Here is a 26,828-nt window from a genome sequence, read left to right as displayed (position 1 = left end):
GAGTTCAGTATACTCCATTCAGGTAGAGGAATTGGGGATTATTGCCACAAAAATGTTGAGATCTTTTGGTGCAACTGGAAACTACGTATCTTTCAGAGTTCACACAGACTGTGATCATGGAGAGGTAAAAAAAATTCCCAAGAAAGATTCAGGCTGCTGTCTACTTTCCTGGTATTTCCATTCCTTGTGCCCCAGACTGAGTAAAACAGGAAAATATTGCACAGCAGGAAAAAAAAAAAAAAAAAGGGCAAAAAAACCAATGAGGGCAAGAAAAAAAAAAAGCCAGTAGCTTGTATTTCCCACAATTTTCCCCACGGTGTTGTGGCATACCCTGTCTTCTCTGCTTTCCCACAGAGTGCCCCAAAGCACCACTTTTTTCTGCAAGAGGTGTTGATACTGTAACTGCTGCACATCCCTTCTCCTGACAATCTCTGTGCATTTTTAAACAACCAGAACACAGAAGTGTTGTGACTGAAACAGTTACGATAATAAAACACCACCAGCCACACAGATTTTTCTCTTTTTGTATAACCTTTTTTTACTGAAACTTGAGCAAAGTTTGGCTTTGGACAAGCAATCTGTACACCCAAAGGAACCCAAAATACAAATATAATACTGGGATTCTACAGTAGCCAGAGATGTATACAATGCATGATTTTTTTCTGACTGATACTGTGATGTGGATCCAGACTAACACTCTTGAAACCAGTGGAGTTTCCCAAAATTTGCATAAGCAGAGAGAAAGATTTGGCATATTGTCAGACTGCCCATTTTAATTTGGCTCTGATGTATTTTCAAATATATGTGTAGGAACCCGATACGTAACATGATCGTTCAATGTGAATAAGGCTGAAAATCCTGTTTAGGCCTGTGATCTTCAACTTTTTGTAATGTGCCAACCTCTAAACACTTTAAAGTTTTAAGTAACAGATTTAAGCTTCTGATTATTGATTTGCTTTTCTTAACTTACCTTTCGCAGCTCCTTTAGAAGTAGTCCATGGATCCCAGTTGAAACCATTGGTTTAGTCAAAATGGCAAATACTGTTTACAGAGAAAAGGCAAGAATAAAAACTATGATGTGGAAAGAATTGGATGGGAGTATACACTTCTTACTGTAATCAGTATTCCAGGGCACAGCAAAGTAACAGCTTCCGTGGGCCGGCAGCTCCTGCACACACTGCACATTGGTGGGAGCTCACCAGGGTGCCAGGAGCACACCTGTGACACCTGAGCAGCTCAGGGCAACCAAAGCAAAGAACTACACAGAGAGCTCCAGCTGAGCTCCACGAGCACTCAGAGCTACCTCTGGCACGTCTACAAGAGATGGAGTTGGAGCAGCGACCGCTGGCTGGGCTCACCTGAACTGCAAGGGACTGGAGCTTACCTGGTTGAACAGAAATGCGGATACGCGCGCTGCGTTTGCAGTAGAAGCACAAACAGGTAAATCATGTATTGGTGCATATGATGTACACATGTACATATTTTATATATTTATTTTTCTTAGAAAACATTGCTGCTGTTTATGTCCATTAATTTACATATATTTATTCCTACTACAGTATCATTTATAATAATACTTTCACTTCTATAGCACCTCCTCTTCAAGGATCTCCAATTGCTTAAAAACTTTAATAAATAAAGCCTCACATCTTGCCTGTGAGGTAGGTCAATGCAATTATCAAACTTTACAGATGCATTAACTGAAGAACAGAGAGGTTAAGGCCCAAATTTTCAAACATTTGTACCTGAAGTCAAGCACCTAAACTCTCATTTAGATGCTTAAATAAAAGTCTCATGATTTTCTTTGGTGCAGAACATTCACAACTACTGCTGAAGTCAACAGGGGCTAACGGTCAGGCCTGATTTTAGGAGGCATAACCTTTTAGACAGCTAACGAGCAACTCCAAGTTGGAAAACATTGGTCTAAATACACGAATCATGGTCAGAGCCACAGCTGATCCCAGTAATTTATCTCCACAGGGCCTTTATAATATGATATACGACTTTAAAAGGCTGGTGCGGATCTTTTTAAATAGACGTGACACAAAGATCATAAACTGTTTCCATAAACTGTGTCCATCGTCACAGAGTTTGTATAAACATCGCTTGGGTTTGTGGGGTTTCTTGGGCGTCAGGGGGTTGTTTTTCACAAATTTGTGATAATCAGGACAATGCACAGTACACATCACTTGTGCAGTCATAAAACACATCACACATCTTCACCTGCTGTCTTTACATTTCTACATAGTAAATTCATTTGCACTTGTGATAAATATAAGTGGTCAAGTAAAGGTCTATTAAGAGGATACTTGTCAGAATATCATGCAGACAGCTTGCAAAACACACATACTAAAAGATCACTTTTAAAATTCTTGAATTGTTAAGCACGAAAATAATTACTTCATTCCATTACAGTACTGTGTAGAAACACGGAATAAGTAGCATTATCTTATTCCCAATAGAATAGATTATAACAACTAATTAAGTTAAAAAAATTCAGGCACCAAATGAATTATCCTGCAACATAGAACAGTATCTATATAGAGTGTTCTCCTTAATATACTACAAACCCAGCTGTATGGCAATGTTTTTCCATTTCAACTTATGAGCATCTCATCACATTTCACAGACATCTGTGATATTCCAAACTTAGAATAAAAACATTTTCTACTGGCCGCTACAGAAACTCCCAACACAGAAGAGAAACTTACCAAGAGGGGAAACCACCATCTTATTATAGCTATCTCGACCAGAGGCAAACGTTCAATCACAAATTATGCTACTGCATTCCACTTTTACAGTGATGCTGAAAGTTTGTACTTTAATGTGGGCTTCTCTCACTGTGTAAAAATTGAAATCAATGGCCAGTGAAATATTACTCCCTGCCACAGGAGTCTCTTTGCTCCATTTTAGAGCTCCATTAATTAAATAATCTTCCATAAATTGCTGTAAGTGTTCAATGTAGTGTTTCAGTCTCCCACATTAAATTAAAATTTCAAAGAATTAAATAATACAGCTTATTTTAAGCAACCATCAGAGGGCTCAATGGCCTTGTAATAAAATTATAATAAAACCGTACTCAATACATTGTAGGAAACTTTGGCTCAGTCTCTTTTAAGATAATACATTTCTGTTACAGCTTCTTCTACATGTACTTGTTAACTTCATAAAAGGGAAAACACAAAGCGCATTAAACATTGTAATCCTGTTCTGCTCCTAACCACAGTGAATCTCTCCAATTATCTTCCAGGTGGGGGCAACAGTAAGCCAGTTTTCTTTAATCTCGATTGTGTCCTCCTGCATCAGGAGCTCAGAACCCGGGGTGCGCTCCCGCAGAAGAGGGGAGGCGCGTCAGCCCCCAACCTCCAGCTCCCCAGAGAGGCCCTTCCAGGCATCTCAGCTGGAAAGGCGAGCCCTGCCCTCCCTCCTGAGCGTCCGGACCCTCCGTGACCCCTCGCCGGGTCACCCTGCAGCCCATCCCCACCGCCGCGGGCTGTGCCGGTGCCAGGGGGCCGGCGTGGCCGCAGGGCTCACCATGACATCAGGTCGGGCCTGGCACCTGTCACCGCGGCAGGACTGACACCTGTCACCAGGGTGGGCCCGTCCCGCCCGGGGGTCACCGCACCCAGCGCGGGGCACCTGCGCGCAGGGTCCGCGCTGTCCCCGCATCGCCGGACCCCTGCACCGCGCTCAGCCCGCCCCGCGCCGCCCGCGCCGGGCAGCCCGGCCCGGCTCGGCCCCGCTCGGCTCCGCCGGGGCTACGTGTCGCTCCTGCGGGCCCGGCCCCGCGCGGTGCCGTTCGCGGTGGCCCCGCCGGTGGCCGCCTCGGGCCGGTACTTGAGCCAGCAGATGAGCCATGTGACGACGACCGAGAAGAGGGCGAGGATGCTGGCCACCGACAGGCAGATGGGCCCCACCGGCGACGGCGATGCCGCGGCACCCGGGGCGGCGTCCCCGCCGTACTGGTTGACGAAGATGAGGCCGGTGAAGAGCAGCACCACCATGGAGAGGAAGGAGACGACGACGCACACGCAGCCGGCGCTCAGCGCCGCCCGCTTGCAGCTCTGGCAGCTCTCGTAGCCGCCGCCCGAGGAGCGCGGCCCGGCGGGGGCGGGGGGCGGCGGGGCGAGCGCGGCCGCCGCCTCCCGGGCGCGGGGCGGGCGGTGCGGTGGCAGCGGCGGCAGCCGGTCCTGCGGCACCGGGTCGCGGGCCCGCAGCTGCGGCGGGCAGGCGGCGGCCAGCTTGGTGTTGACCGGGAGGCCGTGGACGCGGTGGTCGGGCAGCGCCGTGCGGTGGCGGCAGAGCGGGCAGGCCAGGGAGCCGCCGGGGGACCGGCCCGGCCCCGGCTCGGCGCCCGCGGCGGGAGGATGCTGCGCGGCGCGCAGGTGCAGCTGGCTCAGGCACTCCTGGCAGAAGGTGTGCAGGCACTCCAGCAGCTTGGGCGCCCGCCGCTCCAGGTCGAAGTAGTTGTAGCAGATCTTGCACTCGTAGTCCTCGCAGCTGGGGACGGCGGCCGCCGCCGCCGCCGCCGCCTCATCCTCCCGCTGCCCGCCCTGCCCTACGCCGCCCGTCTGCGTCGGCTCGGCCATAACATCTCGCCGGAGGGGGACGGAGAGCCGCGGAAAGGCGGGGAGTCCCGGGCCGCCCCACGCTTGGCAGGCGGGCGGGGAGCCGGGGAAGCCGCGGCCCCGCCGCCTCCTGGCCGCGCCCGCGGGCTGCGGCGCGGCCCGGCGGGGAGGGCGGGAGGATGGAGAGAGGGAGGGAGGGCTGATGGCCGCCTGCCTGCGCCGCCCGCCGCGCTGGCGGCTGCCGGGGGCTGCTGGCGGCTGCCGCGGGCGGGGGGCGGGATCGACGCCGCCCGCCCCCGGGAGCGGCCGCCGGTGCGCGGCGGGGCCTCTCCCCTGCCCGCCTGGCGAGCGGTGCGGGGCCGTGCGGCGGTGCGGTGCAGCGGGGCCGTGCGGCGCGGCGGCCCGTGCCCCCGGGATGCTGCATCCCAGCGCCCCGCGTCTGGCTCGGCCGCGGGAGCCGCCCCCGCAGCACGGCCGGGCGGGGGGTCGGTGCTCTCCCGCAGCCCCACCGCCCCGCAGCGCTGCTGGGCTCTGGGAACGCGACTGTGTGCCGGGGAGATTTTTAGTCTTGGAGTGCTTTTTTTTTCTTTTTTTTTTTTTTTCTTTTTTTTTTTTTAACCATTTTGTTCATTTCTGCAGTTGATGAGGATTTCCCGCCGTCATTATGCGCTGGGTCCAGCGGTTACGATGACAAGACCCTCGTTAGGCACGAACGCCGCTGGTGAAGGGTTAACATGGGAATACAGGGTGACATCTCTTCCATACACTGCAGTTCACAGGCTAACCGATATTTTGCTGCTTTTCAGGAAGAACCTTTTGTCCACTGTGATTCTCTTTCATTTTGCACAGTGAAAATAAAAGGTGTTTTATTCCGGAAACAGGAGGCGGAAGGAGCTGCTGATGTTGTTATTTACATCCTGACATCACTAAAAGGTTGAGAGCTTTTGCCTAGTTTAATGAGAAAGAATCCAAACAGTGAAACATCCATAGCTGGTGATGTCATATGTTAAACAATTTGATAGATTTCACTAAATCAAAATCTGCACTGCCTTGTCAGGGAAGTCTGGAACAACTCCTTTATCTTCAGATGTAGCACAGGCCGTAACAGCGATTATTTCTCTTTGTAGTTCTGAAACACTACATGAGGATAGCTCTAGCCAGGTAGTGCCTGTGTTTCAGGCACACTGCGTTGCCCTGCTGTCTTGCTAAAGCTGCATCTTAGGCATGTCCACTCTGGGCTGAGAGCTGTTTCAGCTTGGACACCTTACCCTCTCCTCTGCCACGTTATCAGGAGTGCTTCATGGCAAAGGCTAAGGAAAGCTCCCTCTTCTTCTCAGTGCTGGACCCTTCTCACTGTGCCAGGACTTAATTTGTTCTTGAGCTCTGAGCATTCTTGAAGAGACAAAATGAGGAAACCGTTGTTAAGAAAGACTGGCTTGTTGAAAAGATGAAAAGCCACATATTGGTAAATATTGGTAAATATGCCATCTGTGATGGCAGATCTAAAGATTGTCCTTGAGAAATAAAGCTAGCAAAAGAGGGAACTTAAAGTTCCTTAGCTTAGCATAAACCAAAATCATGGGATAAAGTCAAACAGAGGAACATTGTCTGTACAGAGAGACATGTCCTTTTTATAATTTAGCCTAGAAGATTTAAAGTCTTTTAAAAATCTTGATTGTGTCTCTAAAAAAAAAGAAAGCAAATTACTTTTGCTGTCGCTGTCTACAGTGCACAGCTACTTGGCATGTGGAGTCAAAAACTGGCCCTTTTTAAAAGCCCACACTGGTTTGCAACCTCAGAGATAATCTGCTTGATAAATTTGGGATGGTTTTCATCTAACTCTGGTAACTTCAATTTTTTAAATGAAATCTCATCGTATTTACTCAGGCGTTCTTATATTCTAAAACGTATGTTTCTGGTGGTTGTTTATTTTGTTTTGCCTTTTGTTTTATTTTTGTTGGGGTTTTTTTGCTTGCTACTGTTTCCCAAATAGCGTCATGTTCCTATTTAATTAGCTCATTGTTAAAAGATGTATGTCAAATTATCCCAGGCACTGCCCTTCCCTTTAATATTATTGTCACTTTCACAACCCTACAACTTCCAATTAATTTTTAAAACATGTGAAAGTCCTTAGATCCAAGCAAATATGAATTACTTTTTCAAGTAAATTTTTTTGAGGCACTGTATCAAATGCTTTAATAAGGTCCAGATATATCAGCTGCATTTCTGGTTCAAACTGCTTTTCCCCTGTCTTTTTTGTTCTGAATTTTCTTATCTGATGTGTATCTGCCTTGAGGTCAACTGAAACTCTGTCTAATAAGTATATGGAAGTCAGAATTGGGAAAGCTTCCTGTAATTCTGGCATGAAAGCTACACAGATGGGGAAGTTGAGCATAACTGAAAAATTGTAATAACTTAAAAAAGCTAAATGCAAAATTAGGATGAAATTTACTTTTTTTTTTTTTATAAAAGAATGAGAAAAACTGGTGTGTAATCACAGAAACTTCCATGTTCATAATTACCCTTGTGAACACAATGCTGCACAACTCAGTCCCACACAAGCAAGGTTATCCTGTGCCATGCAGTCCCTAGGGGACATTATTAAGCAGAACATGTAGGGCACGAGGTCCTCACAGCTGGTGAGATGCTGCTTTGTTCTGTGGAAGGGTGCAACTCCTGTTTACCTCTTTGTGTCTCTAGTGGCATTTGCAGGTTCTGTCCTTACCCTTCTGCAAGCACAGGAACTCGTGTGATAACATGGCAAGTCAGTTCTAGGAGACAATCAAGCTGAACACTTTTTCGTTAAGTTTTCTGCTGAAACAACTCAGCACAGTAGGTTGCTCCCTGGGTGCATGAGGTCTGTGGCCAGTGGAGGGAAAACACTGGTGGCTGTGGGGTCAGGAGAGGAGCCGAGGCTGGGACAGCAGCGACGGTGATTTACATGCACTTACCTTACTATGGAACACAGCTATTAATGAGTTCAGCCCTTCTGTCTCGGTCCAGCATCATGTCATGTCCATGTTTTAGTCGTGCCATGGGATGTTATAGTCCAGAGCCAGGCTTAAAGGGCTGCTGTGACAACCTGAAGAGTAAGCTGTGCTCTTGTATCCGCTGGCAGCCTTATAGGATAAGTGGGATAGTGTCGAGCTGTAGCTCTCCAGGGGTTTGTGGCTTCACCAGGCAGTGTTTGTGCAACACATGCTCCTACTCTCTGCAGCGTGGTGCTGCCCTGTCTCCTTGGTCACTTGGACAAGCAGGGTGTCCAACCTGGAGTTAAAGGTGGCTTCTTCACTGGATTCTTCTGGCAACCAAACCTGTGATTCTTCACAAGAGGAGAAGCTGGACCATGAATACTGAAAAACATCTCCATGATGAATTTAAAGGCTTCCTAAGTAGAGACTGAAGAAAAATTTCTTCAGATTTCTGGAATACTTGCTGTATTTCTGAAGATCCAGATGTATTCTCTCTTTTAGTCACTTTAATTACAACGAGTGTTTATTCTGTGGATTGTCAGCTTGTAGGGACTGTTCTTTAGGGGGAAAGGTGTATTAGTTATTGTAAAAATAATGCCAAACGCAGCTGAGCCGATTCTGAGGGCTGATTTTTGGCTGAACCACTACTGAAGACTTTGAATGTTATTCAGCAGAAGTTGTGTTACAAATTTGGAGCAAAAGTGGCAAGCAACCCTTACAAAATATTTTTTCCACTTAAAAATAGTCATTCTGTAGCTGATAAGAATTGATTTTTAGCGTTTTAAATATTGGGCCTGATTTATCTAGTGCAGTGTGCCAGTTTGATGCCGGTGCAGGACTTGGTCTAAGAGCTATAACAGCGTAAAATGAACTCACTGATGAGCCAAGCCCAAAACTTCATAGAAGAACCTCCCATTTTTCAGAAGGGATGTACAGCCCTGCAGCAGTAATATCATGTTTAGCCAGTTTATTTCTTCAGAATGTTGTTGTTGTTGTACAATAGATATGTTTAATGAAATTTGACCTCTTCATTTTTATTTACAGGCAGGACAAAAGTTGTTCCTGATGGATGAACAAGACAAGAATGAATTGGATGCCAGACCATTCACTAAAAAAGTTAAACCCTCTGTTTTATGCTTATGTTTTCTGTACATTGCAGCAATTAACTAGCTTGTTTAGGACTGATGCAAATGTCATTGAAATCTGACAGCTCTGAAATCTGACAGTTCTTGTGATTTAATATAGTGCAACAATTGACATCAGGAGAGCTCATTTGGTAAATACTTAGAAAAACAGAACTCTCTTATTTTTCATTCTTCCACTCAAATTCATTTACACAAGCTTCCTTCTCCAACCCCAATTCCACTCACTTTTGAGGGCTGGGAAAAGATGTGCCTCATTTTTATGCTCTATCATTGCATAGTAGGAAACTGCAACATCTTCTGCTTTCTTCACATTAACATTTTATTTTACATAAAGTATTTCTGAATAATTTACAATTATAGTGCTTTTTTACCTTTTCTGTATTGGAACTACTATAAAAGCTATTGCATGTGTGGTCTTTTGTGTTCAGTACAGAAAGGAATGTTAATTTTCAATAATATTTGCAGGGTATTTCAGGGAGCTGAAAAAGGATAGAAAAAGATTACAATTATGAGCAATTCTATGTCAGTCACAGCCATATAAAAATATGTTAATCTCTTAATGTATATAACAGGAAAGATGCAGAGGTAGAAGCAGACATACAATGTTTGACACTACTCTCCCTAAAAAAAAACCTTTTCTTGTGTTGTAGCTGCTAAATTCGGTCTTATTTCAGCCGCCTCAGGCAATGAGAAATATGTGAAAGACAGGACTTCACTAACCACTCAACTTTGCCAGTGAGGTCTGGGCTTCCTCTTCTAGGTTAAGCTTTAAGCTTCACTTCCTCTCCCAGTGTTGACCTGCAGCCTCAAGCACAGACACACCCTCAACTGGCATCAGTCTGATGCCAAATTGTGCAACAGGTTTATTGGCAATGAAAGAGCGAGAGACGTAGGCTTAAGGCTGGGGATGATACATAATTTCTGATGGGAATAATTTCTGGTTATTCCCATCCCTTTATTTTCCATAGTCTTGTGTTTTCAGCACATCCCAAACAGGTAACTGCATTACAAGCTGTTAAGAAAAGGTGAGGAACCATTTGAAATTTTGAGGGTATGACCATTAAGTGCAATATACTTGCCAAATAGCTCAGGTTTAACAACAACGAGGAGATCACTACAGACTTGCTATCCAGAGGAAACCCAACTCAGAAATGTTATTTAAGATGGTGGCAGACATGGGCTGACTCTACAGTTTGAGCAGAGATGACTCTGGTATTCCCTTTGTAGACCTACATTTAATCCGGCTGATGGAAGAATTAAGACTGATCATTTGGGCTCCAGAGATGTTCTCTCCTTGGGTCCCTTGGGCTGCACAGAGCAGCAATACACAGCCAAAGGAGTCTGCATTTCTCATGGAATGGTGCTTTATTAACAGGTCCTTGGAGCAGGAACTGTGTTTCTGTGTTAGGGCAGATTTGCCCTGGGTGTTTGCAGGGATTTAATTAATCTCATACAAAATAGTATTTAAGTTGATGCAGTCTTCCGGATTTGTCGCAGCTTTAGGAACAAATGTATTTTTATAAAATTTACCTTCTCCTAAGCAAATGGCACTTCTTCAGATCATTTCCTGATGACAGAACTGAGTCAAGAATCCAGGAATTGGATTCTTGGATTTAACAGTTGTTTTTTTCAAAAAGGACCAAGCTAAAAGGAGAAAAAGAGGGAAAACCTCAGAGAAGTCCTTTGTTTTGGCCAGCATTATGTTTTCTGCACATCAGAGTAATAGTGAAAATTTAATCTGACACCGGATGCTGATTTAGGTGGCAGTGTGGGGCTGGCAGAGCCTGTTTGGGCTTGCTTGGTGCAGCGTTCTGGCACAGCAGCCTCGGCAAGGGGACAGATCTCTGCAGAGCAGGGCGTTTCAGGATGAGGAGCTGCTGTGTCTCGTGGCACCTTGGGGCTTAAAATTAACTGAGTGTCATGGCTATATTGGCCACAGTAAAGCAGCTTGTGGGGAAAATATAGCCAAAATTAATAATTATTATTAATGGTGATTAGAGTAATTAGTGAATGCCAGCATGGCTACCTTATCTTGGGCAGTTACTTTCTGCTACCCGAATTGTTCTTGCATCATATTGAGTATATGGAATCACTGTAAAAGATTACTTAGTCCTTTGAGAGCTCAGTTTAAAATACATAGTACATGTTACATTTACTAATTTTATTACAGGATATCATTGGTAACCTTGAGTTAAAATAGGGATGGCTATCTCTGAACTGAAATCCTGATCCAGTGAAGCTGGTTAAGAGTTTTTTGTCATCAGCTTCAAGGTAGCCAAGTTTTTGTCCTTGATAATGACAGGGACATATTTTTTTAAGACAGCTTGGAAACAACTACTACTGCTCAGACCACAATATTATGTATATGTGCTTGAATGAATTCAGAATGAGAAACAGAGGAAGAGCTTGGGAATTTTTACATTCATACTATTGTGTATATTCAGATATTAAAATCATAAATTTTTTGTTGGTTTTGAGCTGAAGTGAGCACATAGGGGTTTCTTTTCTTTTTTTTTCTTCTTCTTTTTTTTAAAAAAAGACCATAACATCTTCTCACAAGAAATAGTGAATTTAAACATCACTTGACATGAACCTAAAATCTACCTGGATCTCTGCAACCCTGGATGAGCTCAGCCTCTGCTTTAAAAGAGGTATCAGTCAGAAAAGCAAACTAAGTGTTAGAGGTGAATTAGGAACTATTATAGATTAAAAGAGAAAACACTATTTTGTCACTGTATCAACCACATATTGAGCACTGTGTGTGCTTCTGGTGCCTCTTCTCTAGGAAGGAAAATATTCAGGCAGAAAGGACTGGGGATTGGGAAGATCTTCCGTCTGAAGGAAATTCAACAGACCACAACTCCACAGCCTCTGGAAGAGGTGGCTTAAAGGGGATACAATAGCAGTGTAACTGTCTCTGCTGAACAAGCCAAGTGACTTAGATCCAGTGAACAGCATTACAAGGGGATGGAGACTGCCAAAAGGGATGCTGCCAACTTCCAAACTTGCCCTGCCAGGGGTGACTGTAACTCTAGAAGGAAAGGGATATCAGATTTGTTACTTGGCATATGCCTGCTGTATGGTCTGTGCTGCTGGCCCACTCACTTCCACAATACTGGAAAGCAAGATGAGAAGCTTGAGTCTAATGGATTGATTAGATATTAAATATTTTGTAACAAAAGCAACAAGCAACTTTCTGATGGGGGTGAAAATTCAGGATGTTATATTTGGAGAGAAAACTTCATTTAGCTAAAAATGCAATTCTAGTTGAGTCAAGACAGAGATTCCTTCATCCCAATTTAAAACCTGAATTACATTCATTGAAGAGTTTATGGTTCCCGAGTTTTATGAGTAAGAATAACTAAAAATTGATTAAATTACTATTTTTTTTGTTCACAATTTTTTCCCCACAAAAATGTGGACTAAATTTGTACTCCTAGTAGAAAATGCCATTTTGGAAGAATTCCACTGGGTTCATTGCATTTGTTCTAGTTGTACCTCCCTTAATGAGTACAGAATTGGGCTCTGTGTACATAAGTTTTCCACTTTTAGACCTGAGGGAATATAATCGGGAGCCAGGCTGAGATCCTATTCCAGATCAAGTCTTTCATATGCAGATTACAAAATCAGTAAAAACAAGCTTGCTTTGGCAGTTACTGTGAAAGAGACCTTTGGGTGATTTTATCAACAGCAGAAGAGGCAATTCATTCTTCATGCTAGAAATCATCATATATCTCATTTTAGGAGATGTGATTTATACTGACTGGGGGTTTTTTGTGTGTAGAGAAAAATACCGTATTTGGGAGAAATTTTCTTAGAGCCACTTCATGTCTCTGTAAACACTTCTGCCCTCAAAAAAATTTATCTTGCAGTCTCAGAGAAACATTTTTACCCTGTGTATTTAGATCAATATTTTTGTTTTATTTACTTCTATAGTCTTGTCTCTTTGACTGTCTGAGGCTTCAAATAAGATTTCAGAAGCTCATCCCAAGTTTCTATAACAATTTTGCTAGAAGAGTGGACATTGAGTTAGAGTTGTGGTTTGGATTTGTAGATGCTCATGCAAGAAAGCACTCAAAGAATGCAACTTCTCTCAACTCTTGCCCTACTAGAGACCTCATAACTGCTAAGGAACAGAGTTAAAACACGATTTTCTCTTCAGCCATTGACAGATCTGCTAATCAGGTGCATGATCCATGGTGGAAGGTCAACAGTCATAGTTAAAAGCCCTGTAGATGCTGCCACTGCTCTTCAAAAGTGCATATTCCCCAAATGAGCACAATAGAGATAACAGGGTGGGCATGGATGTCTTCTCTAAAACAATCAGTGGATGTTCCAAGTCTTGTTGACCTGCACAGTGTGCATGCAAGAGACACACGGGCTGTAGCACTGTAAAGGCTGCCCTAACATCCACCTAAAATCCACCCAACATCCACCCAGCATCCCCCCTCCCAGTCAGAGGGTGCAGCAGCTCCTATCAGGTGTAGTTGGTCCCCTCTCAGGTGACATCTGATGTTCAGGAGCTTGATGCAGAGGAAATATTTTATTGAAATAGTTAAAAATAAGGCTTATTAAAATAGCCGTACAGGCAGCTGATAGAGTTTTGCATTAAAGGAAGATAACAAAGTATGGCCATGTTTCCCTCCTGCAAAAAAATATTGAAAATGCCTACCATTTGGTGATATTTAAATGCATTTCAAGAGCAAAATGTTTGCTCTGAGAATGAGGCATAGTAGAAAATCACTCCTACTATGAGTTACTAGAGGTGAAGGACCAATTATGACTCCATTCTGAAGAGGGAGCCACCTAGGCAAGCCACCTCCTCAGTCTGTCTGCCTCTGAATTCAGTGATTTCTCCACAAAGAGTTCTGTAAGTGCAGGGTAGCCCTATATTTCTGTCTTCCTTATGGATCCCTTTTCCTTTCTTCCTTCCCCTCATCTGAAGATGGTCACATTTTTTAGGGTTGCAAACTGCTTCAGAAAGCAGGGGCAGGACAGCCTGAGGCTCTGGAAACACATCAGTCACACCTGAAAGAAATAGTCATCTCAACATCGCTTATCCACATGTAAGAATAGCAGTGTCCTTGCTTCATCAGTAGCTGAGTATTGCTAAAATCAGAGCAAATTCCCAGAATATAAAAGGATTTTTCTTACTGTCCTGTGCAGTTAATTTCACAGATTCTACTGTTTGAAGTGGATGGCTCATATTATTTTTAAATGAGTCAAGGCAAATGCTGTCAGACCTCCTAATGATTGTTTCTATCTACTATATCTTAAAAAATGTACATATGCATTCTTCTTGGTTTACTGCCAGTCAAGCAATGTTAAAATGTTGACATATGGATGTGGGATTTTTTTCTGTCTTTAAAATAGGATCAATGACCTTAAGGTTTGTCGTGTAAATAGTAGAAATAAAGCAAAAAACCCAAGAGCTATTTATGGTTTTAGGATGACATCTGTAATGTGGGTGGCAGTAGAATGAAAAAGTAGAGAATTTCAAAGCTGTTCATAGTTGAATGAATTGACTGGGCATATATTTTTTAGTGGTTTAAAAAGCATTAGTTACCCAAAGTTCATGCATAAAACCAAAATAAATATATGAACTAAGGATAAAATAAATCTATGAACTGGTTGCACAAATCTCCATCCATCCATTTCATTGCTTATTTTCCACTCCCACCCTTTCTTCTCTGGATTGTTCACTCATAAATTGCCTGAAAAAAAATTATTTAAGAGGACAGAAGCTCCCATCAAAAGCCACTGTTGCCCTTTTCAGGATGCTTTTTGTTGGCCGAGTCTCTGCAGGGACTGAACAATCCTGGTCGCCAGGTTGACCTGCCCTAGCAATGCCCAGCTCCATACTGCAAATAGAGAGATTTCAGAGGAAAGAAAAGTACCCTCAGTGGGTTGCATTGCAAACAAGTGTTGGGCAGCAGTGACTCATGCTGCCATAACACAGGGATAAGCATTTAGAAGACGTGGTGCTGCAGCTTCAGAAATAATGGCATGAAGTTTGACGTGTGCAAGCTGTCACTAAGGAGAAGCTACCAAGGGGCAGGATGGAGAGGCTTTCAAATCCATTCTTGCTCTGAACAGGATGAAGAACCATGGAGAACGTGCAGTGCACAGAGGGCATTTGGAAGTGGTCTCTGCCAGGGCAAGATAAACTGCTGCTGCCCAGCACTGGTGAGTATCAATTACTTTTGCCACAGAAAAGGTACGTGATTAAAATCAGCAGCTCTTTGTCCATAGTTTTTGCTCAGTTTTGTACATATTGGCTGTGAGCTGCCCATTAGCAGCTGACTGCTTGGAAACAGCACACTGTGTTCAGGCTTCCTGCTGTGCACGTGGGCTCAGAGCAAAACTGACTTTTCTAGAATAACAGATTTCTTGAAAGAAAAGGCAGTTGTAAAAAGTGGGGTATTGTGCTGTAGTCAACAATAATTACTTGAGAACTATAATCTTGTAATCATTTTTACACATGCTGAATGAGTAAAAGAGACCATGCCAGCAGATGTCTTGGAATAAAGCAAACAAAGAGAAAGGAGGATTGTTCAGCTGTGCCCTTCCAGCAGTGTCCTCATCTCTTTAGCAAAGGTGTACTATCAGTCTGACCATTTCCAGGGGAGCTGGTTACAAGGATCTGGAGCGGGTCACCATTAGCAAAGACCCTCCCAGGCACCTTCACAGGGGTGATTTACAGAACCTGCTGAATATCCTTGTCTTTGTGTCATCCCTTCAGTCCCAGCACTGACTGCTGTAAGCAGAGATGCACCAGGCAGCAGTATGGGAGCCACTGTAAAAAATGCTAGAAACCCTTTGCATGGTTCCAAGTACATCAAGGCAAAACTCAGCCCAGAGAAAGGAAAGTTTTCACCATTTTAAGCCTAGACTGCTGTTGAGACAATCAGAACTTTTTTCGGAGGGCTGGTATATGGTGCTGTAAATAAGATAATCAGACAGGTCAACTCTTATGATAGTTAAGTTTTTAAATATTTTTGGAGGTTAAGTTTGATATTTAAACACAACTTTATTAATTTCCCTTCTGCTGTTGTTTTCCAAAACACTGAAATAGTAAAGGTATGGTATAGCCTACAAATAACCAGAAATGCTGAGAACACCTCTAGGAATTTCACAGTAGATGTGCGTGCAATTGAAGTGCCCTAGTGATATGGTGCAGAATAATTATTTAAATGGCATGCTAATCATCTCTGGAAATTAGCAATACCATTTCAAGCAATTCAAATCATAAACAATTACATAGAATTATCTGGTTACTTACACTGCAAACAGAAAAGTTAATTATCCCTACCCAAGACGGCGCTGCAGCTTCAGCACATTCTCTTTCTTGCAGTTTTTGGAGATGCATTCATCTTTCCAAGCTCTAAAATTCACTTTGCTTTTGTACTTTCATTCTCTCAGACTGAATATATGACTATATATAATAGGGATTTTGTAATAAAATTATGAGAGAATTATTCAAGAATGGGTCTACAACTCCATTTTCCTCTGTGCCTAGAATTATGGGACTTGATGAGCAGTTTGGACCCCAAAGGACTGATATGTTTATCACACACTGTGTGATGGAGCTTTACATTTTAAGACCATCTGTGCAATGACAATCACTATGTGTTCAGTGCGTTGAAGCCCGTGGAAATATCACAGAAACAGGATCCAATCTTGCTGTACCACTCAGCTAAACTAGTGAAGGTTCTAGCACAGAAAACATTTCATCCTAGTCAGAAAAGGCCTACAAAACATGCAGACTTGAGATCCATCACAGCTGTGCAGACTCCTGCTGTGCCAAATCAAGCTGGTTTTAGGTTGTTACGTCTCTAATGGAGATCAAACCTGGGAGAGATGCAATGGGAATTGTACCTGTCTGTGGCATTAGGTTGCAGACACAGGTTCCTTCTGCTGCAGAGCAGAGCCTGGTGAAACTCTGTGATTCTTTCTTTATTGACCTTGGTTGCAAACATTTTTTTCCTAAAAACATTTCTTCAAACCAAATTTTATTTGAACTGTGATATGCATTAAATCAAAAGCAAAAAATTCAAGTGCTGTGAAAACCATAGCCTCTCATGTGTTGGTTTCTAAGGGCACTTTCTACAGGACTTTTTCATCTTTTCAAAAGCAAAAAATTCAAGTGCTGTGAAAACCATAGCCTCTCATGTGTTGGTTTCTAAGGGCACTTTCTACAGGACTTTTTCATCTTTTCACCGTATTTAAAAAACTTCAGTTCTTCCAGCTGAGCTGAGAAAGCTTCATTTTGTTGCCTGTGAGGTTAGTGGGTGGTTGGGTCTGACATTCAGTACTGAAAGGTTCAGATCCAAACTAATGTGTTCAATAGCTTGTCAACTAAATATAATGAAGAAGCAGAAGACTCATAGAAAGAGTACTTGTAACTTGAGTTATTAAAGCATACAAATTTTAATGGTTTCTTTCACAGTATAACAGTAAAAAATTGCAAATTGTCAAAAAACAGCAAAGATGAAAGTGAGAGTTGGGCTCTAAGTATGTTGAGAAAATGACTGAGAATAATGAAAACACATGGGATGAAGCTGAAAGGAAAATTTGTTCAAACCTGTTTAAATAAAATGTGCTGTGACACTTGATGAGTTGGTGAGATTTCTTTCACTGTGTGGCCAAAGGATTTCTGTGTCTATCTGTAAGCATCTTCAAATGGGGAAGAAGAGGACTTTCAGGAAACTGTAATTTGAGTCTCACCCCTCTCTTTGGCACAGCCCATATCCCACTGCCAAGTTTGGTGGTCCCAGGTCACAGTCTGCTGGTATTTGTAGCTCTGCCCTGGCAAACCTTCATCACCCCTCCAGTTATTGAAGACACTAGTAAGGCCTCTCCCCTGGTACCAGAGATATCTCATCATGCAGTGGCTCTCTGCCTGCTCTACAGGAGTTTCAGCAAAGTTGTCAATTTGTCCATGTTCATGTCATTTCAGTGGGTTTTTTGTTTGGAAAACTGCAGTTCTGATGTTTGTATTTATAACTAACAACCCACAGTTGCCTCAAAGGGCTCTCAGCCGAAGTAACTCCAAGCGTGATTTTCCTCAGTGAAATGCGGTTGCTGTCTGTAGAGCAATGGCAAAAGCTGTGCTTCTATTTTGCTCCTCCAGGCCCATTCCCTCAGCTTACGAGTCAAAACAAGGCTTGTCTGGCCTGTCAGGATTGCAAGCTCAGGCTGACATCTGAAAACTGTGCTGTGTTCTCCCAGCATCATCATCCACCCCCAGTCGTGGAACTTGTACTTCGCTCTTAGCTGTGTTGATGCTGGAGGCAAAATTATTCACCATCATGACAGTGACACCCGTTGTTGTTAAAGGAAATGCCTTCAGCACAAGGCACTATTTTCAGCTTTCTCAGAAATTATCCTTTATATTCTCATCTTTCACGCTTATCCTCAGCCCAGGGGTGATTTTGTTCCCTTGTGAAAATGTAGCTGAATGCTGACCAGCTATTAGTGAGATATTCTGGCCCTGGATGAGGCAGTTTTACTAGATAAAGCTTTAAAAACCTTTTTTTTGGAACTGGACAGTTTGTAAATAGCTTCTTTTAAACACTCTCAGAATGCTACTTGTCTAGTCTTTTGGAGTGACATTGATTCCACTGGTTTTAAAGAAAGCTGCCTTTCTGAATGTCAGGAAATCTCTATGGGCCACATGAAGTGTGGGACAGTTCTTGATTTTTTTTTTAGTTGTTATATTTTGGTGAGTTTTTTTCTAAAGCAAATCTTTCAAGGAGCCAAATCCTGAGTATTTTTTTTCCCCATCAGAAGTAATGGGAGGTAGGTCTCAGGAAAAGGGGGTTAGAACATTGTTCCATAAAGGGAATAGAAGAGGGATTGCTTTGAGCAAGTGTAAACAAGTTGTTCTGTGAGCAGTAGAAATGATAAAACAAGGTTTCTATAGATTTTTATGTTTTCACATTACTAGGTATTTTCCTCTGCAATAGTCAGTCTTCTGCCCTCAGTTCGCTCCTCAAATCCTCCATCTTCTCTCTGGTCCAAACACCTCCCTGTGATGTGCTGCAATCCTTCCTACAATCCTCTGTTTCATCCTGGAAGTATCTCTGTTTCCCTGTTCCTGGTTCCCCATAACTATGCTGCTGTATCCTGCAGCCGTGCCTGTATCTGTTTGGTACTGGATAGGCAAGAGGTGGAACTGCCAGCAGCCCACCTGGAAATAAGTGTGTGCTGAGTGGGGTCATCAGGAAGCTCAAGTTGTGTCTCTGTCTGTTATTCCACTGCCATTTCTCCTTACAGGACTGCAAGTCTGGGGAAACCTCTGTTCCCATGATGAATGTGGTTAGAATTTGCCAGTTGGTTCAAAAATCAGTTGAGGAGAGGTGGTAAAGGCAGTTTAATTAGATTGATCATTATCTTCCTAAGAAAACATCCAAAAGCCATTAGTGAGTTTTCTTTGTGTCCTAAACCTACAGGCTACAAAGATGGTGAGGGGTCTAGCAGGGAAGCCCTGTGAGGAGGGGCTGAGATCACTTGGTCTGTTCAGCCTGGAGGAGACTGAGGGGAGACCTCGTGGTCTTCAGCATCCTCGTGAGGGGAAATGGAGGGACAGACACTGATCTCTTCTCTCTGGTGACCAGTAATAGGACCCAAGGGAGTGGCATGAGGCTGTGCTAGGGAAGGTTTGGGCTGGATATAAGAAAAGGTTTTTCACACAGAGCGTGGCTGAGAACTGGAACAGGATCCCTAGAGAAGTGGTCACAGCAATCATAATCCCTTGATTTCCCACAGCAAAAAAAAGGGTCACAGACTTCCATTATCAGCTCATGTAGCACTTGTAATTACTCATGTTGATTCCAAGATATGGACAAGGCATATTAAAATTAACAATAAGTAGAAATCCCCCCCTCCTTTTTTTTCCTCTCTATTAAGTTTAGAGTAAGTTTGATTAAAAAAACCTCAGTCATCCTCAATTTTTATCAGCTGGACATGGATATCCTCTCTGAGGCACACTTCCACTAGCCTAAGTGTGTGCCTGAAGAGGAATTAGGGAGAAGCTGGCTGCAAATGGTTAGTTCTATTTTAATACTTGGGAAGTATTATAATGACATAAGTATGTAGGCAGATTAGATAAATATTGACTTGTGGTTGACAAAGAGATGTTTTAAAATACCTATTGAGTGCTGGCCCTGGTCATGCACTTTCATTCCTGCTTTTCTGCTTTCTGCTGTGCCTCTGGATGATGTCCTATCCCACTGGCATCAGCTGCAGGTGGCACCAGCAGGGCTGTAATTTTGCTCTTCAAATTAACATGCTAAAACCCTTGTACATGCTGTCATATAAGTAGACAAAATAAGAATGGAATAGTTATGAGGACAGTTTTTTTAATGCAGTGAAAACAACCATGAAGGGAGTATGGACTGAATGCATCCAGCTCTATTGAAGTCAGTCTATGTAGAAGGAATTAAGCAATATGAATGCAATTTTTAATTGAAATTCCATGCTTGTGGAAGTTTCACAGATCCAAGACACAGGAAAAAGAACGGAAAAGTTTCCTAGATACTTATGTGTGCACCTAGTAAATTATACAACCATTAAAAAAACAAATCCAGAAGCAAATAATGAATAATTCCCTTAAGAAAGAGTACAAACATATAACCCAGTGGGAGTGGGCAGCCTCCCTCCTCAGTCTGTGTGAACTGGTTCTGCAGAGAGCTGAGCTGCAGCCCTGTCATCAAGGCCAGGGAGGAGTGTGTGCACTCACAGCAATGAGGAAAGCACTGAAACGTGATGGCACCTGGAGCTGCAGCCCAACCCCTGATGATAGAAGGCTGCATTGTGAGAAGATAAGAGAAAATGAATCACACAAACAATTAGATAAGATCTATGGAGTCTGCCCTGGTGTGTGGATGGTGGTGATGGAGAGCTGTCCCTGGGACTCCTCACAGAGGCCACGTGGCCCTCGGCCGTGGGCTGGCCTGGCCCCAGCCCAGGCTGGGTGGTGAGATGACTCTGCCATCTCGAGAGCACAGGCACTCACAGGGCCTGGGTGACCATCTCCCACAGGCAGCCCAGACAGTGGCACAGAGACAAACTGACTTGCTATAAAGTGTAAGAGCATTCCTTTGGTTTCCAAGGGCTCTGGAAAGAAAAGCCTTGATGCAATCTTGGATAATTTGGTGTATTTGAGAGCAAAAAAAAAGGTAACAAACTTGAAATGAGTCTACATTGAGCAAATGATGATTGTGTAATCCTTGTACAAAATAATTTGTGGGAATAGAAATGGGCTGTTCTAAAAAAAAAAAAAAATAAAAAATGCACTTACAGAACTAAGGTCCTTAATGTTTCAACAGCAAGAATTAGCAAGTTTCACCTGTGGCAAGGTTTGCAACCCCAGAGATTGAGAAGCATCTTCCAAGCATCTTCCTCTCTTTCTGTGGGAAACTTCATAGTTGTATTTAAGGGAGGAAATATTTTTAGATGTATCCTTATGTGTGTGTACATCTGATTTATACAATATAGATGTGCAAATATTTGGGAGAAGAAATGAAAACTGACTCCAATATAGGACCAAATGAAGCCAGGGACAACCCAGGGTACATTTTACACCCAAGGGGTGAATTGACAGGAAATGAGCTCACGTGGCCTGGCATCCACATTTCCCAAAGATCTCGATGTGATTCAGGGCATTTTATCTTTATGTTAGGAAAGCAGCCGTGCTTATCTCGAGGCAGATTACGTTCTTTTGTTTTTTGGTGTTTGTTGTGTTTGGTTTTTTTTTGGTTTTTTTATTTTTTTTTACCAGGGTCATCACGGCAGGGAAAACTCCAAAGAAGGGGAAGGCTCTGAAATTCCTGCCCCTGCCGGGTGGGAACCAGCGGGGTGGGAGCCGGGGGGGTAGGGAAGAGCACGGCCCGGCCGGCAAAGGGCGCTCCCGGGCGGGGCCCCGCACCTGTGAGGGGAGGGGCGGGGCGAGGCGGGGCTGGCGCACCTGTGCGGGGCGGGGCGGGCGCACCTGCCCGCGGTCCCGCGGCCGGCGGGGCGCGCTGGGGCCGCGCTGCGCGGAGGCTGCCGGCAGCATGGCCCGCCTGCTGGGCACCCTGCGCAGCTCCCAGCCCGTGGCGCGCTTCCAGCGCTCCTGCGGGCTCTTCCCCGCCGGCGAGGAGGGCGGCGGCAGCGGTAGCGACCCCGCGGACGGGTCCCGGGACCGCGGCGCCTGCAATGGGGCGGCCGCGCTGCGCTGCCGAGCAGCCGCCGGGCGCGGCCCCCCCGGCGGGGTGCGGAGCGGCCCCGGCCCGCAGGTGAGTGCTGGGGGGCCTGGCCGTGACTCAGCACAGCCGTGCGCGCAGGGGCACCCCGGGAGGGTCCCCCCGCATCCGACCGCCTGCCCGGGCTGGGGATCGGGAGGAGGGATGGAGGGGCCGGGCTGCGAGCGGGCGCCGGGGAGCGCTGTGCGGTGCCGCAGCCCGGCTGCATCCCGGCCCCGCCGGGGAGGCGGCTTTGGCTTCTCCGCTCATCCCCGTCGCTGGCGCCCCCGAAATGAGGCGGTCGGTGCGAGCGGGACTTGCCTGCTGAGGGGCCTGGAGGAGCCCTGTCCCGTCACCCTGGGGTGCAGGTTTTCCGGCGGGCAGCGGCCGGGAAGGAGTAGTTCTGTTCCCCGCGGGTCTCTCCGTCCGGGGTGCACCTGCCGCGGTGCTGCGCTGTCCCCGCACCGGGTTCCCGCAGCCGGCCCCGCTGCCGCCCGGGACTGGGCAGTGAGCGGCTCATCTCTGTTCGTCGCAGCCGGGGTGCCGATGGAGACAGGCTGAGCTCCCTGCGCTTCCCGCTGGCCGGGCAGGTCGCGGCGTTTCCCGGCACGGTCTGTAATTCCCTTGTGTATCAGAAGGGAACAGGGAAGGGCATGATGCAACCCATGTGTACAGGTCGGACGACCTGCTTTTTCTCTTACAGTAATGACTTGAATTCATTAGTAGATAGCTTTGTGGTGCCTTTTGGAAAGCAAGTGTGATAATGGGCTTCCAAACTCTACCTGCAAAATAAACACGGACCAGCCGTGAATGCTGCAACTCTACTACTCCTTCCCGGTTTCACATCCAGTGCCCGGATTCCCGTTTCAAGCATCTAAAACTCTTCATCAGCTGCTGCTTGACTCTTTGTCAATTAGAAGATGTAGTCCTTCGGTCTGTTAATTTCTGAACTACAGTAAGATCTATTTTGGGTAAAATATGCAGATAATTCACAAGAAGTTTTGTTGTCGCTGCTTTCTTTTGAACAGTGACATAGCTAATGTAGCAGTGTTGATACTTAAATACTGTCCAAGTTAATGCTCCATGAATGCAGCTGTTCACCTTGAGCACCTGTTTTGGGTTTCACAAAGTAAGGCACAACTACCTGTATATGAAGGGTGAATGTGTCCTGAGTGAGACTACATGAAACTTGGAGATAGAAGCAGAAGGGTTTGTTTCCATAGAATTAGGACACTAATTTCTGAAACATGTGAAATTTGGGTTCAAATCCCCCCCAGGTGGAGATGGGAGTAATGGTTTGAATAGTGTTTCTTTCAATGAGGTCCTAGAATTATAAAGATAGACTCTCTCTGCTCCTTTTTTTGAAACGGGAAATGGAAAAATCCATTTTTACAAGGAGGGCCTTGTCCAACCTGCCAGGAGATGAAAAAAGTGAATTTGGATCTCCCTTATGCCAACTCCCAGGCCCACTGCTCTGTTGCTAAATGAACTGGGGTTGCCCTGACATATCTGCAAATAAGTAGGTTTAGGAGTTTCATACACATAGCAAATTCCTTGGCCATAAGTTCTCTATGGACAGTGGTATTTTCTTGCTGTTAGCTGCAGGTGTTTGTAGAAAGGTGCTTAAGCGCTGCCCCTGCATCTCCTCCTGACGACTTGGAGTGGCTCTATGCTCATCTATCCCTTCCTGAAACTTGGGAGTTTCAAAGTTCGTGTCATCAGGACAAGTGGTTTCTGTGAGGTAGTAACTCTCACACTGCTTTGTTCTTGCTGCCACAATGCAGTAGCTAAAGGTTTTCAGGTTCTCCTGTGTAAATTCTTGCGTAATCAGTGGGTTATATCTGAAAACAGAGTATATTGCATGCAGTGAAGAAGATGTGAATGGCTGACTGGATGCTGGGGTTGCCACAGCCCCATCTCTCTAGGGCATTTCCCCTTTCTTCAGTGCCAGCTCTCAGGTCCCTGCATCAGACATGGGCTGGATTGTGTGCCAGGGTGTCCCAGCTGGAGAGACTCTGGGAAAAGGGAGTTGAGGGCTTGCAGCTGGTGGTGGTTTGGGAGGACATGGACACACCTGGTAGGGATGGATGTCATATTGGATGGAGAGAAAAGAGGATCCCTCAGGAGGGTAAAGAGACAGGACAGCTCTTCATCTGGGAGAAGGAGGACTTTAATTACCTGCATACATCTGTTGCCAGGAGGGCTGCTCACGATTCATGAGTGTCTTCTTTTATGTATAACCTCTTAAAAAAAAAAAAAGCCAGCAAGGCCTGATTACAGTTGCTGTATTCCTGAATCTTTGGAAGTCAGTCCTGTCTGCCCCACAGGAGTTGCCATGAGATGATGAGACAAGGAATGAAATGCTTAGATGTGACATCCATGGCTGCATATTAATTATTGAATTAGTTGAATTACTTAAACATTCAATTAGTTGCCTAGCCCATGTTCTTGATGTTTCCCGGTTACCAGATCATTTAGAAACACTTTTTAATACCTCAGATGAAAACTCTGGTATTTGTGGATGATATAGAATGGTGCTAGTCCAAGATGCTAACTGGATTTATGACCTGGTTTGGACTGCATATTGAACCCATGGGCTTTTAGTGGAGAAACTGTCTGTTTTTATTGCTACAGAAGACAAGACAGTAACTTCTTGTAATTATCCTGTCTCTAGCTAATACTTTCTTTTCTGTACTCCTTTCTATTATTAGCTTGTTTCACAAGGAATTTATTTCTGAAACTGCTTGAAAGGTATCTTTTCCTGATGCTCTGTATAAAGTCCTCAAGTTGTGTACTTAAAAACACTGGCTTGCTTTTTGAGGATTTCTCTGGTGTTCTGTGACTGGCCAAATAAATGCTAGATATGTTTAAAAAGTGGAGCTCTGCTTATCTCTAATCTCCTGATGGACTTTTGCTCCTGAAATTAATAGCCTGAATGAAAGGGAGCAAAGGAAAAAAATAATCATCTATTCAAAGTTCTCTGTAGAGATTTGTTTGTCTTTCTCCACTCTTCCTTTCCCAGATGCTTTATCATCTCTTGAGATCTTTCTTTCTGCCTTTGAAAGAGTACAGTTCATGTTTACTCTGTAGTTATACCTTAACTGCCAGAACTGCTCTGAACTGGCACAATGTTTACAAACTGCCTGATGACGTTTAGTGATTGTATGGTTCTTGCTCATGCCGCAGGTGAGGAGGATAATAACCAGGATAACAGCAGGGTGGTAACAACAATGGAAAAGGTGGGTAAAAACTGCACATCCAGCTCAGATGTATTGCAGTTCCCAAAAATTGTAGTCAATTACTGGCAAGATGTAGATGACAACACCGCTTTTGCTGTGATGGCATGGCTGGTAACTTGAAGCATGCTTGTTCTAGAGCTAGAGTCAAGCTCTCTCTTCTGTGGTGTTCTCTTGAAATAGATTTTTACATCAGCCTCAGAATCTTGCTTTTCTTTTTTAATCATCTCACAGGCTTGCTTGGTTTCATGTTGTTTCCCTTTTCGTGCAGCAGTGAGTTGGTGGTAGCTGGGGTAGGTCCAGCAGATGAGACAAACCCCTGTGAAAAATGCCCATGAGCATTGTTAGGAGAACTGGCAGCAAGACATTCCTGCCTCAAGTGCTAGCACTTTGTCCTCCTAGAGAATGCAGCTGAACTTTTGGAAGTTCCTCAGTTTGGAGCTGCAGCTGGAGAAACATGAGATCCAGTTTCTTATTTCAATGAGCACAAGGCTCACGTTCCCCGACGTTGTTCCCGTGCTCTGGTACTCCATGTTCAATCTCCCCTACCTGGTGTGGCTGCTGAGGGAGCTTGTCTGTCTTGCATGTGTCTGATTTTTGGTTTAAGGTTTAAGCAGGCACTAAGGGATGACGTTATTCTGTATGAGTGAGATGGTTTCATTGGATGGTTTTGGCCAGCCCTGTGAGTGACGGTCCTTCGGAAGATGACAGTACAGTCGCATCCAAGATTCAAGTAGTGTGTGGCAACCCTGTGAAAATCTGTTAGCCCTGGGTTTGCCACTCCTCAGTGAGAAGCCCAGTGTACCCTGCAGAGAACAGACAGCAAAGCCAGATGTGTGTCATTTGTTACCATCTCATCTTCAGGATCTTGCTGCAGAAATGCCTGATGCTGACGGAAGTTTGTGAAGCTTCACTGATTGCAGTAGGTATCCTGTGTGGTGGCTGTGTGGTGCCAGCTGCTGAGAGAGCTGCTGCTGGCCAGGTGGGTGCCAGTGCAGGGGGTGTGTGAGGGGCTGTGCCAGCAGCCCAAGTCCTTACACCTGTGATGATGAGCTTCATGACTCAGTGCTTCCTGGCTCACAGCCTCAGTCATCTTTTTGGAGGCCATTGGACCTCGTAATGAGGAGCTGTCAGGATCCTAGGATTAATTCCAGTGCTTGGAGGTGAGCCACTTACTGCTCTATAATTCTGCTGAATGTCTTAGGCCATTAGTTCAGATATCAACCAGAAGAATAAAAGCTCATCTGCTGTCATTGTTCTCCTTTAGAGCTCTGGAGAACAGGAGTAGGTTTAACAGATGAGAAGCCAGAGAAAATCTGTTGTCTCTGGAAAATTCCTTTGAACAGCCAGTTCTTTCACTTTACCTTGTGTATATGCTCTGCAGGGAATGTTTATGGGTCATCTGGACAGTGGAAGGTGACTATTGACTGTCATGGCAAGTAAATCTGAGGTCTAGAATGTATGGGTAGCATTGTCTAAACCATGAGAGTTTTATTTTAAATGGCTATTCACTTTCCTGCTTTATAGAGCTTCATATCAGTTCAATTTGGTTAGCATCTGCTACTTATTCAAGGTAAACTGCTATTGGTTTAGATATAGAGGCATTTAAATGCTTTAATATGGAGCTGCATTGCTGATTTATTGCTACTTTATTTTATTACTATATTTGGAAATATTTATT

General features: G+C 44.7%; 2 protein-coding genes across 2 annotated transcripts in view; one reads left to right on the top strand and one right to left on the bottom strand.

Annotated features, from left to right (window-relative positions):
* Window positions 1-512: 512 nt before the first annotated feature.
* Window positions 513-21,745, bottom strand: RNF228 (ring finger protein 228). Its single transcript, XM_064665597.1, has 2 exons — window positions 21,467-21,745; window positions 513-5,111 (listed from the first exon to the last, which is right to left on the bottom strand). Exons 1-2 carry the CDS (start codon window positions 21,743-21,745, stop codon window positions 3,759-3,761), a joined length of 1,632 nt encoding a protein of 543 aa, XP_064521667.1. The 3' UTR covers window positions 513-3,758.
* Window positions 21,724-26,828, top strand: part of SGPP2 (sphingosine-1-phosphate phosphatase 2) — a 36,960-nt gene continuing 31,855 nt past the window's right edge. Inside the window, exon 1 of the mRNA XM_064666547.1 lies at window positions 21,724-21,965. Coding sequence (XP_064522617.1) covers window positions 21,744-21,965 — 222 coding nt within the window. The 5' untranslated portion in view covers window positions 21,724-21,743. The remainder of the gene's footprint in view (window positions 21,966-26,828) is intronic.

This window comes from Pseudopipra pipra, chromosome 10, assembly GCF_036250125.1.
Source record: "Pseudopipra pipra isolate bDixPip1 chromosome 10, bDixPip1.hap1, whole genome shotgun sequence".
In the NCBI taxonomy this organism is placed as follows: Eukaryota; Metazoa; Chordata; class Aves; order Passeriformes; family Pipridae; genus Pseudopipra; species Pseudopipra pipra.
Note: the sequence above shows the minus strand (reverse complement) of the source record. Positions and strands in the feature narration are given on the sequence as shown.

Bases quoted from the DNA above. Each gene is read 5' to 3' on its own strand.
- RNF228 (XM_064665597.1), bottom strand. From the start codon at position 21,745: ATGCTGCCGGCAGCCTCCGCGCAGCGCGGCCCCAGCGCGCCCCGCCGG. The intron at 5,112-21,466 runs GTAAAAAAAAAT...CCCGGCACACAG, and splicing joins TCCCTGCCGTGATGACCCTG to TCGCGTTCCCAGAGCCCAGC.